The 13,924-nt window shown below is 38.9% G+C and overlaps 1 protein-coding gene, 1 long non-coding RNA gene and 1 other non-coding gene across 8 annotated transcripts; all 3 read left to right on the top strand.

Annotated features, from left to right (window-relative positions):
* Positions 1-87: 87 nt before the first annotated feature.
* Trnai-uau lies at positions 88-197 on the top strand. The gene is made up of 2 exons: positions 88-125; positions 162-197. It is a non-coding gene; the product is annotated as a tRNA-Ile (tRNA).
* Positions 198-526: 329 nt separating this feature from the next.
* Positions 527-2,117, top strand: LOC124206249. The gene is made up of 5 exons (XR_006879653.1): positions 527-596; positions 803-1,099; positions 1,167-1,267; positions 1,333-1,616; positions 1,691-2,117. It is a non-coding gene; the product is annotated as an uncharacterized LOC124206249 (long non-coding RNA).
* A 1,452-nt stretch (positions 2,118-3,569) lies between these two features.
* Positions 3,570-12,425, top strand: LOC124206245 (vascular endothelial growth factor receptor 1-like). 6 transcript variants are annotated; one of them, XM_046603954.1, is made up of 21 exons: positions 3,570-4,930; positions 4,999-5,223; positions 5,280-5,437; positions 5,517-5,691; positions 5,766-5,932; positions 6,006-6,162; positions 6,231-6,401; positions 6,463-6,609; positions 6,725-6,831; positions 6,895-7,161; positions 7,272-7,416; positions 7,482-7,709; positions 7,783-7,924; positions 7,984-8,096; positions 8,165-8,277; positions 8,340-8,462; positions 8,550-8,679; positions 8,750-9,562; positions 9,668-9,810; positions 10,407-10,541; positions 10,594-12,425. In XM_046603954.1, the coding sequence occupies exons 1-18, from the start codon at positions 4,588-4,590 to the stop codon at positions 9,127-9,129; spliced, it is 3,291 nt and encodes a 1,096-aa protein (XP_046459910.1). In that variant the 5' UTR covers positions 3,570-4,587; the 3' UTR covers positions 9,130-9,562; positions 9,668-9,810; positions 10,407-10,541; positions 10,594-12,425. The 6 variants fall into 6 exon arrangements, with proteins under 6 accessions (XP_046459910.1, XP_046459911.1, XP_046459913.1 ...); XM_046603955.1 differs by having other exon boundaries at positions 8,750-9,566; XM_046603957.1 differs by having other exon boundaries at positions 7,984-8,084; positions 8,750-9,810.
* Positions 12,426-13,924: the final 1,499 nt, after the last annotated feature.

The raw sequence follows: 13,924 nt of genomic DNA, 5'->3' as shown, positions 1-13,924 counted from the left end.
TTTTCAAATATGCCCCCAACAAATTCTGTGTTGTTGAAATCAAGAAACCCACCACCATTTCATGGATACCGACAGAGCATTGAAACATCTCCAGTGGCGCAGTTGGTTAGCGCATGGTACTTATACGACAGTAAATGTAATACGCTAAGCATCGACAAGTAATGCCGAGGTCGCGAGTTCGAGCCTCGCCTGGAGAATTTATTTTGAAAACGATAATTACGGTACGCATAAATTTAGGGATTAAATAGAAGGAAACTGCTCAAATAAAAGAAGGTTCCCCCTGACCCATGGTCCCGTCTTGCTCCGAGTCAAATGGCGTCCAGGTAAAGTCTTCCGTCGCCCTTTGGTCGTTCTTGGTATTGTAATTACAATTCCCAGGACGAATGATAACGGGAATACCCGAATTATAAGTGTAAAAAAAGTCCCAAACAAAAATGCCGCCATCACTAGGAGCAGAGGTATCGACACCTAGCGGAGGAATTGCGTACTGCTTATTCGAATCTCAATTCTCATCGTCGTCTGCTTTATTCCCGACCGAATTCCTCCGCACATTGACTACTAATCTTTTGGTGTAAATTGTCTTTATACGGCATTTGGTAATTAACTAACTAAACCACAGATTAAACTAGATATTGTTTTTTATTAGAGTTAGTTCTTTTTTAAAATTTATTATATTACAAGTCATTTATAGCCAGGTCTGAAGTCAGTCAAGAGTTTCAGTTTATAGTCCGTGAGATCCCTGTCTCTGTTCGTGGTCGTAAAGGCCTAAGTTTGCTAAGTTTTTTTTTTGTACTGACCCTAGATGTTCCTGGAAGTGAAGCAGCAGAACACATTAGATATAGGCCTCCTCTAGCCACAAAGATCATTTTTGTTGGCTTGGTTGTGCCTGGTGGACCTGGAGCATTGGCCTCTCACTTGGAATGGCTTCACAAACCTGCTACAGTACTAAGTTTTCAGCATGGGTGAGATGATGGACAAGCTGGCTGCCAATTAAAAACCTGTTTTTACGCCTTCTCAGCTACAAGTAGCATCACAGCCTGTTTCCCTTAATCTTTCACCACCTATGTTACATAAAGCCGGTCCATCGTGTGCAATAAGGGTAATTTTGAATCTTCATGGTCTATTTTCATTTTATGATTTTACAATATTATTTTATTTATTTCTAGTTGCATATCACTCCGCTAAGCTATAGCTCATGGAGATATATTTTACCAGTCATTTTACCAGAAGAGCCTGGATTTTTTTTTGACAGCTCGAGCAGATACTAGTAAAGGATCTAAACGCTAACGATGGCTTATTCTACCGATCCTAACTCTTCCTTACTCAATGCAGACGTGAAAAACCATTTGGGGCATTTTGGCGTGGTCCATTGGGATGAAGACAAAAACAACTACCGAATTCGTGATTTCGACTAAAGAGTTTGTCAGCGATGCTGAAGTTCAGTTAATTGGCTATGGAAACCGTCTTTAAATACCGCGGTGCAAAATGTTGGCATCTTTGGAAGAATTTACTTCGTGCTTTCGAAATTCTCATGGGATTATTGCAAGATTGAAGGCCATGAAGGGGGTATGATACAGTCCGTTCCCAACTGGCACAAACTTGTGTTTGAAAGCAAGGTAAAAATCGGCATTTGTATATATTTAGTGACGTTGATGGATGATTTTTGCAATTTTTTTTTTATAATTTGCAGTACAGAGCATGTGCAGTGACCATGCACCAGTCCTAGTTGAAAATGTATCGAAAAAACAAAAACAGTCAGAGCGAACAACAATGATAGTTTCAGCAATGATAACGGGAATGCTGGTAGAAGTCACTACGTTCACCCCAACGCAAAAGATGTGCAACCCCGGGTCTATGCTCCGTCCTCGAGCACCGACAGTTGACAGCTGGTGCAGGCAAATCCCGGACTTGTGCGCATGACGTCTTTCAAGCGCTTCCAGTCGGCCATCATTGAGCGGACTAATCCACCAAGACAAGGTAATTCAAAATCTGCCACACACATTTATCGAAACGGTAGTCAAACTCTTGGGGGATATTATCGCTATCAAATCGAAATAATCATGGAATAATAGCCATCGTGAAGTACATCATGGATAGTTACATTCTGCTTTTTCCAACCCAATTAGCATCTGTTGCTGTTTTTTATTTAAAAAAAAATAGCAATGAAAATTGAACAGCGAAATGGAATTGCGAATTACATTTATTTTTGTTAGTCAAGGTCCACTGAAATATTGAGCAATAAGACCTTCCATTTTCTGACACGTTCCTTATTCGTTGGCATTCACCGCGAACCCAAAGTCCAGTCATTACTATCTTCATGATGGGCTTGATTTTCTTATGCAATCGTCTGCCATGACACTGTTACCAGCATCAATAGGTTAGAAATGAATTTAAACTGTTTGGAAGTAAAATTGTTAAGCTTCTTTTACTCTTATAGCGTCTTGCAAGACGGCCGTGATGTCCGGATTGAAAGCGTTTTGGCCTAGTAGTCCGTCGACTATGGCAGTGAGACTCTGCGACAACTGTGACGCCTCTTGCGTGAAAAATTCAATGACCTATTCCAGATATTGATGCAGAGCCAGGAAACTGTTTTTGATTTTCTCTTCGGGTTGGGAGTAGCCGACAGATAGGCCAAGGATTTTAATTTCTCTGTTGATGGATTGCAGTTCTTCCTTCTGCCCTTCCAATTCGCTTTCAATCCGCTGGAAATGGGCTAAAATTTCTGCGTGCTCTTTTTCTGTTGTGTCGAAAGATTGTTCAACGTTATCTACTGTCAGTTCAATCAGTAGTTCTGTCACCACTTCTTAGCCTATAAATTGCGATCGGGGATACATGGGAATTGCGGTTCACAAAGATCACTTCTTTGTGAACCTTTTGAACCGTTTGCATTTCAGTGCTATCACTATTTGAATTTTTCGTTAAAAGCCATAACGATTAGTACACATATTTGGAAAAGTATGAGCGATGCACTTTTCAGCGCTCTGGGCTTTTTTGACAGTCTAATTTAAACTTTGAAACTCACCTGAGGTAAGGCAAAGAATTCAAAACTTTTCTGGAACCATTTTCTGCCTTCTAAAAAAAAGCCCGCGATGGATTTGAATTTGTTCTGCTATCTTCACTTAAAAGCCATTACTGCAGACTCGATACATTTTGTCTAGTATGGAGAAATGGTTTTATCCATCCGCCAGCTAAAATATCAGGGACAACCACAACCTCTTCCGTCCGTCAAACTCCCAAAGATATTGAGTTCCTAAAATTCCAACTGTTTTATTTCCACGCAACTTAAAGGCAAAAACGAAATAGCGCACCCTTCAGACTAATCAGGCTAAATGATAACGAATGTCAAGGAATAACGTTGGCGGTAGGGAAATGGGTGTTAACTGAAGGAGGAACCATGGCGTCATCACATGACGTATCCCAGTCAGCCCAGAGAAATTCATAGACATCTAGATGTATGATCAAAATTTAAACGTATTAAGCGTATTTGTTCAATTGTGTCCAGTTCGAGAATTGAGTCAGAAAAGAATCAAGGGTCAGAAAAGTAACAGTAAGTAAGGAGAATTGGAGAATTCATTTTGAAAACCATGACATAATTTAAGGCATCGAAGAAAAGCAAACTGCTCAAATGAAATAATGTTCCACTCGCCCCGTCGTCCCGTCTTGCTCCGAGTTCAAAAAGATAGTTTTACTAGTATGGGTTATAAGTTATAACTGGATAACATCAACCTAGCCTAAGTGATAACAATGTTGACGTATTGCATATGGATTCAAAAGATGATCAGCAATTACTTATCTCCATTGTGCAATTGGAGAAAGGGAAATCCACATCCTCATCCGGGAGATTAATTCAATTGCTTTACGTTTTTGCTACCGTCAAAAGCATAGTAAAAATAACTGCTAACCCGGGAATTCACTACATGTTGTGATTTTGTGGTGTTATTGTGGTCGTTCAGTTTCTTGTTCTTTCAGAATAAAGTAGGAAGAGAAAATCAATTTGCGGTTTCGGCTTGTTGCTTTCAACACGCCAGGATATGGTTTCCAAGTTCCAAATCGGTTAAGGATAATGTTAAATGTACACAGGAAAAGACGGTTTTTAGTATTCATAAAAGCAGAAATCGCAGAAACTAGACGAACCACGCAAGAACTTTTGTTGCTCTGTTTAGAGGCCAAATAATGCTGTGCTCCCGAAGGTGAAATCTTTTCCACCTTAGTATTCCACGTCCGTCGCAATCTAGTTTGAAAGAAAAGAAATAAAAACTGGCAGTGTGCGAACGAAAGGAGATCCGTAGAGACGCACACACAATTTTCTTCCTTACATAATTTATCTGTGGGAAAATCCATTCGGCAGCTAACTGCGAAATCTGACTTGGAAAATTTCATTTCGCAACCATTTTTGCCTGAAGTGAAACAACGGTTGGGAATTGAGTGACTTGGAATCCAGTGCATTGTCATCTCACATTTTATTTGAACATTCAGTTTGACTCTTCCATTTCATCCGACATTGTTTTAGAGTTGATATCATGAGCTTGAATAATATTGATGCGAGTACAGGTCTAAACAAGTGTAATTAGTACGACAAAAGTGAAAATGTCTTCAATTTACATTCTGCTTGGAATCGCATTGTTATCTTTAATGAATCTAGTGGATGCAGAGATTTCGACAGATTGGAACACTGGCGACGGTGGATTCAAATGGCGGACCAACTGTGACTTTTACCATGACGATATAGGGCAATTGCCTCTTACGGCTGCTCTCGGAGAAGAGTGTGGTCGATTTTGTATTGCTAACCCGCAATGCAGCCATTTTGCATATGGTTATGGACAGAATTGTTACATGAAGAAGGCGCCATTGACGAAACCTCGTCAAGATGTCGATAATGAGGGTAAAGACATTTGTGGTTTCATTCCCTGGAGATTTGGATCTGAATCGGGTATTTATTAGCAAAAATGACAATGAAATTGAATCTAAATTAATGTTAACACCTTTTTTCTTATACAGGGAAAGATGACTGGAAATCCATCAACGGCAGTGGTACTCAAAACTGCGGTTTTTATGGCAACAACAGTTTGATTTTGACGACAGAGTGCCGACAGGCCAAAGATTGCTCCTTTTGGTACCAACAGGTTCTTCATACTAATGGTTCAACAGCCTGTAAATTAGCAGATGGAAGTTCAGGATCTTGTTGCCCGGAGATCCCCAAGCTCACCGAGATCTCTAAAGAAAGTAATTTGTTGTCCTGTTAAATGAACTATAAATTGATTCTTCTAATTTGACTTTAGCCCAATATATTAGAATGATTCCTGGTGGGGGTGAACGAATAATCGACGCGGGAACAACCCTCACGTTGACGTGCGTCTACGCCTTTGAAAACGAAAATCAAAGGAACACTTTCAATTTTTCGTGGGAAATTCCAGATTACTTATCCAAAAATGCGGAAGTATAGAAAACAATTTGCGATGCAGATTACAGCCGTTCTTTTTTCACTAAAATATTTTATTTCTCATTTGATTAAATAGTTGAGCGACTTGGACAACCGCCTTCGCAAAACTTTTGGAAGGAATGAGACCCACATGACATCGACGTTGTCTCTGGCAAACACAAGAGCCAGAGACACTGGAAACTTCGGTTGCAGGGGTATCCCTTACGGCTTTGAAAACACATTTACAGTGAATCAATACGTCTATGTATTCAGTTCGTTAATTTTATTAATTATTAAAAAAAAACTACATTGACGGACTGTCATTTTTTAAATTATGTTTTTTTAGATGATACGGAACTTGTAATAGTCGAGGCTAATGAGTATTACTTCGACATTCCTCTCGGTGTTTCTAATTACCCTATCAATTGCAAATCAAACCATCCGGATGTCAACGTTTCTCTCATCTACCAACAAAAATATACAGCAAGAGCTAAAAACTTGCCGGAACCAAAAGTAAACACATTTTTAAAAGCTCTTTGTCGAACTATTGACAATTAATTAATAATGGGGTTTAATTTATTATCAGAGCGATTTGCTGTCAGATCCAAATTCAAATTGGTCTTTCGAAATAAGAAATGGACTAAAACTCAAGAAATCGAAGATTGACGACAATGGCATTTTCAATTGCATTGGGACCTATAAAAATAAGAAACATACAAGTGGTTTATTTTTGTTTATCGCTGGTAGGCGTGTTTCTAGATTTTAACAAAGCGATACGAAATTATTAATTTAAAAAATTCAAATGCAATAGGAATGGAATTGGCGAGAATTGATGGCGTAGGTGACCCTTTGGAAGGAAGTAACGTTACTTTAAGCTGTCGAACTTACCAATATGCTGCGTCCTCCACACCACCAATATGGTCCTACCAAATCGACGGAAAAGGACAAATGCAAATTATTGATGAAATCAATCCACCTGAAGGTTCGAAATTTTTGGATTCCTTGATTCGCAGTATCTAGAGAAATTAATTTAAATCATTCAGGTATTGAAATAACAAGCGAGAAATTTGACTATGGTGGTAAGGCACTTTACGAAAATCAACTTTACATTTTCGACATAAGTCCAAATGCCTATACGTTTCAATGCCAAGGAAGTGGATTCACTGAAAATATTTCATTTCGCGCTAAAGGTAGATGATTTCTCCTTCTATTTTAATTTTTGAAATGAAAATTTTCAGTCGTTAATGTAATGCAATGAAATCGTTTACGTTAACTATAATATCGACTATGTCTGTAAACTTTCAGAATTAAATGGCGACTCAATGCTTAACAATGTTCAACTGGAAAAGGATATCGCCCAAAACTTAACTTGCTTCAAAGGATCTCAGAATACTCGCATCAAATGGTTTAAGGTGAATGGTTCTATTTCAATAAATTCTTTCATTTAAAACATCTACCAAGAATTACATTTACAGGATGGGGAAGAATATACAGGAAAAGTTTACTCCGATAGCACCTTTTCAATCTTGCCGCTGCAAGGGAATATAAAGGAAAATGGACGTTACGCTTGTCAGTGGAAAGTCAATTTTCCAGGTGATGTGAAATACAGGAATTTCACGGTCTCTTACCTTGACAGAATTCCAGAAAATGACAAGACCGTCGTCATCGCCGTTTTTACAACATTTGCAGTTTTACTTTTGGTACTAATTGTCATCGTTGGAGTTAAATTTTATTACGACAAGGTATAAATATTTTATGCATTAATTAATTAACAAGTAGGCCTCATGTATGTGTATGGAATCTTACTTATGTTCTTTCATTCTTTCGCTAAATTTGAAATATCAAACAAAAGAACCAACGAGTTTCACAGGAAGCGCTAATTAAATTGCTGAATGGAAATGCCAATCAAATTAATGACCAGTCACCAATTGAAGACCAGGTAGAGTTCCTTCCCTATGATAGACGCTGGGAATTTCCAAGAAGTCGACTGAAACTCGGTTCGTTCTTATTTTCTAGTTTCATGACTTCGAAAACTGAATAATGATTCTCATTGTAATTTTAGGAGGCCAGCTTGGAGTTGGGTGCTTTGGTCGTGTAGTCAAAGCGGAAGCAGTGGGACTCAAAGAGTCTGAAGAAACTGTCAAAACAGTGGCCGTCAAAATGGTCCGGTCGGAAGCCAACGTCACCGCAATGGAAGCTCTTATCAGTGAACTGAAAATTCTCGTCTATTTGGGATCGCACCTCAACGTCGTCAATCTGCTGGGAGCTTGCACCAAACAAATACATAAAGGTAATAAACTAATCTCAAGTGTTTGAAACACATGTTTCTTGTTTAGGTATAAATTGTTATCTCTCTTTTTTAGGAAAACTTTTAGTGATCGTTGAATATTGTCGATTTGGGAATTTGCAATCGTTTTTGATTAACCACAGGACTAACTTTGTTAATTTGGTGGACGAGTTTGGGAACCTGAAAACGCAAGACGAATTAGAAAGCCAGTTCACCAGGTAAAGAACTTTCTTCATTTTGACGTAATAAAAAAGTTTAATTGAATTAAAATCCACAGGTCAAAATGGGAAGAAAACTCATCGCAAGTCGAGACGAGCGATTTGCAAGCTGACGATCATCCTGGCGTGAATTCATCCTCTGAATTTTTAGACGTTTCAAGTAAAAGCACATGTCAGATTAATTTTAAATGATTATCGAATTACCCCGGCATGAAATGAATCCTCCTGTTTGTCTGTCAGATTCCAACCTACAAGATCTGGACGGAAACTTAGATCGGCCGATGTCAACAACAGATCTCATATCTTGGTCTTTTCAAATAGCTCGAGGAATGGACTACCTGGTTAGCAAAAAAGTAAGTCTTATAAAAAAAATATCTATATCTTCACTGGAAATTACTCGCATTATTACCGATAGGTCCTCCATGGTGATCTGGCCGCCCGAAATATTCTGCTCGCTGACGATGGAATAGCAAAAGTGGCCGACTTTGGAATGGCGAAGAAAATGTATTACGATGAAAATTACGAAAAAGGCGGACAAGTAATTGAAAATTAAACTTATAACCTTTCTTTATAATAATATTTAAAATAATAATTTTATTTTTTAAAATAATATTTTAAATGTTAGGGTTTGATGCCGGTGAAGTGGATGGCGATTGAATCCTTGGTTGACCGTATCTTTTCCAGCCAATCCGACGTTTGGTCGTACGGAGTTGTCCTCTGGGAAATCTTTTCTTTGGGCCGAGTTCCATATCCAGGTATGAATTTGACGTTTCCCTAATCCATAATTAATTCTATGTAATTACGAATATTTTTCTGGTGATTTAGGTATGGACGTCGGGCACATACTCATGAAAGAAATTCTAAGAGGATATCGGATGGACAAACCGGAACTGGCGCCCAACTTCTTCAGTGAAATGATGGCCGATTGCTGGAAATCGGATCCGAAAGAGAGACCCACCTTCAGTCAAATGGAGGAGATTATCTGCAGCCACATGGAGTCGTCGGTCAGCTCGGACTATTTTAATATGAACGCGTCATATGCCAAGCTCAACGAAGAAAAGGAGAACGCAACGCCAATGGATACTTTTGGATTGGCCAAGTTGTTGAGAGAAAATTCGGGAACTAAATCGAAAAAATACGCCACGCCACGAAATTCAATGTTTCCTATGCGATCTTCCAAAAAAATTGCGGATTCCGATCTGTAGCCGGGCAATGTGCTGCACCGAGTCCAGGCGGTAGTCCCAGTACAATGTTTTTACCCATTTGTAGTTTGTTATGTCACCCCTACCCTTATTTTCTTTTTGTCTATTTTACTGTCTCTTCCTTTTATTTGTTGCATTAAAAAAATGTTCGTGTTCACCAGAATGACGAATTGTGGAATTGACGATGTCACTTGTCATCAGATTTGAAATATGTATAGAAAGTGACATTTTTACCTTAAGAGTTTTGCGTAAATCCTGTTCAAAGTGTGTTAATCAGTGACTGGTTGGTTTATAGGCAAGACAAATTTGCAAATGAGTATTGGGTTACGAACCCCCCAAAAGGCTAGTTGATTCCTTATCCTGAGAGTTGGCCATTACAACCGTTCTTCCTTCATCGATTCATTGAAGCTGTCAGGTGTCAGAATTTGGATTAAATGTGGGTAAATTTGTTGTTTTTAGATCGTTGAAAAATTCTGAAGGGAATATGAGTTTGGACAAGCGACAATAGATCAATATTTTAAAAATCTAAAATCTTTACTAGTTCGATGGCCGGGACGATGGCCTACACCACAGTGACAACGGGAGCAACCAAGCGTGTCACGGTACTATTTCTGTCGTCGCGTCTCCGTTTGTCGTTTTACCGCCATCCTTATAGCTTCCCTTTTCATCAACTTTATCCTGAAGGTATGAAACTGACAAGGTTTTCATTCTAATTTTTATGTATTGACCCGATTTATTCATTGCAACATAGGGCACATATTTGAAATGATTACATCACTGATGTCGTAGCTAAGCTCATTTTCAAAATTTTTATTAAAATTACTAACTTTGACTCATTGGGTTGACAAATTTCCAGTAGTCGGTCGTAGTCGGTTGCAGGTCGTAGCTTTTTCTGTTATAGGAGCTGTGACCACTGGGTTTATTTTTTATAAATTGAATTCCTATCTCGTAGTCGTTACCAAGAGTGTACATTTTTAGATTCCTTTTCATATTTCTTGAATTAGAAAGGGAATAGGAAGGTTTAGGCCTAATGAAAACAAATTGAAGTTAGCGACTTAGCGCTAATCAAATTCGTTCATATCAGGGTTAATAAATTGTCCGCCAGGTGGCTTTATTGATGTTGCTCAACAAAATAAAAACAGCTGATTCAATCATGCTTTAGTTTGCGATCATGGAATCATGCTTTAGTTTACGGACGGGTTACGCTATTTAGTTGAATGGTTGTACTTGTTCTTTGTCTTAATTGTATTCCTTTATCATGTGTTTTGTTTTATATACAGGTATCTAACAGATAGTGAGGACTTAAAAAAGAGAGACATCGAACAGCTCCCCATCAGGCCAAAAGGCAGAGATCTGAGGACATGGCTGAATTCATAGTGGGTCCACCATCTACTCCATCAGCTCTGGAACAAAAGGTGTTCGTCTATGATGCCAATTTTCAGCTCAATTTATTTATCTCATTTATAGTTGCAGAAGGCAGAGACAGAAATGAAATACTTATTTGTATCTACAAGCACATTGGCCTAAGGGGCACTTCGTGAAGACAAGCAATCAAAGGTAAGATAAAATCTCTCATAACTATTCATCTAAATGGTAGATAAACTCTTGGGGCCATCGAATCAAACAATCATGGAAAATAGTCCATCAACTTTTTTGTCATCACTTCGACTTCTCTTGGCTCTTTTTTCATTTTTTCGTAGAAGTTTGATAAGATTGTGGATTCCTTGTCGATAAAGTTGCCAACGATGGTTTAGGGTTTGATGTTTATTTCGATATCTTGTTCGTTTGATGAATGCCGCCCTTCTGCTGCAACAGTCACACGAAAAAGAATCAAAACTGAAAGCTCGCCCTGTGTCATAGCACTTGTTCCATGCAGTGCAACAGTAAATCTTTCTAACATTTCTTAGCTTGTTTTCTTTTGTCCCCTATTTTGTAAAAAATAAAGGGATTAAATACCTCCCATGACGAGGTTGTTTGAAAATAAAGAGGGTGGATCTTAATGGCTCGCCTTCGGTTTCATCAGCAACCATTTTCGGGGAAATATATCAACTTGGGTGGCGAGCAAACGTTGGGCAAAGGACAACGTCGATTTTCAGAATCGGAGTAGGACAACGTCAAGTTTGCAAAAACAACGTTCCGACAGAAATGCGACAATGTATCGACAGTCTTCCACTTGTTTTTGTTCTGTTGAGTTAAATTTTTTTCTTCTATTCTATTTGCAATCCCAATTATATTGGTGTTCCTTATTGATTAATCATTAGTTATTATGGCTGCTCCTAGTGTGACCGATCTCTTTTGCAAAGCCGTCAGCAAAGGTTCGTTAGATGAATTAAACGTGTTATACCGAAAACACGGACCGGAGGGAATCGTGGCCAATTTGATGGAAACTCCCTGCAACAAACAAGGCGATACGTGTCTTAAAGTGGCTGTTGAAAACGAATTTTACGACGTGCTCGAGTTCTTGGTGCACCAGCTGAAAAAGCACATAATGTGCTGTACATGGAAAAGCTCTATTGAAAATGTAAGTCTTTTTTCATGGGAAACGTTTAAATTGATAGAAGTCACAGAGCCGTTTGTACTATCGCCCGATATTGCCATCATTCGTGATATTTGCCATCAAATGCCAATTACCAAATTGATAGAATATCTCGTTGATGTGACGAATGACGAGCCTCTATGGTTAGAGTTCGTCTTAAACTCAATAATGGCAAGTTCAGTCCCTCGGCCGGATAAAATTATTGCGCTTGAATGTATGGGAATCGCCTTCATCTTCAAACAAACGTGTTACAATATTGGTTGGAAAACTCAGTTCAACGAATTTATATTTTGGCGTGGACTACGTTGTTGGAAAGAGGCTTTGATCCTGCGAAATGCGACGGCAGATGGTGACCCAGCTATACCCAAAGTTCCCATCGAATTGTCTGAAATTTTACGCAATGCGTTGGGGGACATAGCCGAATTCAAAACAGTAGAAGAACTGGAGCAATTGGAACAACAGTGGTCCTTACGTAGAGAATTCGAAGAGTGGCAAAGATTACGCCAGTCCCTCGAAGCTCAAGCTCTTCTCGTCGGGCATCGGATCTTTACTCAGCAAAAATCTTTACTCAGCACCGGCATGAATTCATTTCACCTGGAAAATTTTGTATTATTTTTCAAACACATTCGCGACAGCGAATGGATGTTAAAGCAATACCGTGTTCGCAAGTTCAACATTTGTCTAATCATCCTGGATCTGTCTTACGGGTTCAGGTTCAATTTAACTTCTCCGCACAAATACATTGAGCATTTTGATGCAGCAATTTATGTATTGTTTGAATATGCCAAATTTGCCCATATTCCACGAGATTCGCCAAACATCCTGCTAACCGTCAAGTATACGCTAGCAGTTTTAACAAACGTGTTTTCAATATCGCGATACTTCCACCGTAACAGCTCCAATGCCCAAACTAAAATTCGCGTTCTGTTATCAGAATGGCTATCCTACTTAACACAAGAGCAAATTGCAAATGTTAAGGAATGCCTTATTCCTTTTTTTCGAATTTCAAACCCAACATTTCACCACAATTATACCGGTCTTCTTCGCCAGTCGTTCGTTGGACACTGTCGTGGGCGTGGGGTTCAACTCATTCAGCTACTGCTGGATGCTGGAGCGGATCCCCAAACTATCAGCAGAAAAGGCAAAACTCCGTTTCACTGGTTGTTTGAAGGTTGGTCAGCCTATGAGCCCTATGAATTTAAAGTGGTTTTCAAGGCATTGATGGAGGCTGGAGGCCATGTTGATCAAGTGAATAAATATGGGGATTCCGCTTTCAGTTTAATTAAAGACTGGAGAACCTCGACATTGCCTTTTGGCGATCTCGTTCGTGATCCTTATTTTGACTCGATTGTTTACTCTGTTCTTCCGCTTTCGTGCTCTTGTGCGCAAGTCATGGGAGAAAATCAAATCCCGTTTGAAAATCTGCCTTCAAGATTGAAATCGTTCGTCCTCCGCCACAGCGCGATCAAAGTAACATGAATGAAAAGGTATTTAATTCAATTATTCATAATTGTTATGAAATCTTATGATAGTTATTGTCTGATTTGTCTCGACTAGCATTCAACCGGTTCATCTTTGAAATCTGTCTCGTGTCGCCACCTGGAACCGACTGACACGCTTGCTTTGTGCGGTTAAGCAGATAATGTATATTACATCAAGAAAGTTGTCCAAATAAATGTAGGCTTAATCGTGTTTGGGACTATCAGTAATGTTTGGCAATGTTGTTTTTTTAAGAAGTTATCAATAAAATATTGCTATTGTGACTTATTGCGGAGTGGGTGGTTGGTTGCCTAGTTACAACGTAGCTTAACGTACCGTAACTAAATGCGGACTAAATGGATAACAGTAAACTAAATTTTTATCATCCAGATGCAATGAACTAGTACAGTGTTTTCCACCAATTTCTTTATTGTTGCGCGTTTGTATCGTTTCAGACTTTCCGTAAACGTTGTAGCTTAGTAACAAGAACAGTCCAACGGAAATCCCACCTAATTGTTTTCTGAAATGTGAATCGGCACTGAAAGGATTTACGCCGATGCAGAGGTAGGGAGAGGAAATCCATGATGGCCGATCCTTCCAAGTCCTTGCCCTTTATGGAGACCTTTTGGGTGTGCTATTATTTATTAATCTGTATTACGTTTTCACACTGTTTCAAGGATGCAATATCTAAGCGTATAGTTTTATTGAAATCGAGTGATTTTTTAAATCTTGACTTATGTAAGTTTTCACACTCTCACAGCGGGAGATTGAGCTGTTTTATCA

Source organism: Daphnia pulex, chromosome 10 (assembly GCF_021134715.1).
Source record: "Daphnia pulex isolate KAP4 chromosome 10, ASM2113471v1".
Lineage (NCBI taxonomy): Eukaryota > Metazoa > Arthropoda > Branchiopoda > Diplostraca > Daphniidae > Daphnia > Daphnia pulex.
This window is presented reverse-complemented; position numbering and strand designations above follow the sequence as displayed.

Bases quoted from the DNA above. Each gene is read 5' to 3' on its own strand.
- LOC124206245 (XM_046603954.1), top strand. From the start codon at position 4,588: ATGTCTTCAATTTACATTCTGCTTGGAATCGCATTGTTATCTTTAATG. The intron at 6,163-6,230 runs GTAGGCGTGTTT...CAAATGCAATAG, and splicing joins TTTATTTTTGTTTATCGCTG to GAATGGAATTGGCGAGAATT. The intron at 7,162-7,271 runs GTATAAATATTT...ATCAAACAAAAG, and splicing joins TTAAATTTTATTACGACAAG to AACCAACGAGTTTCACAGGA.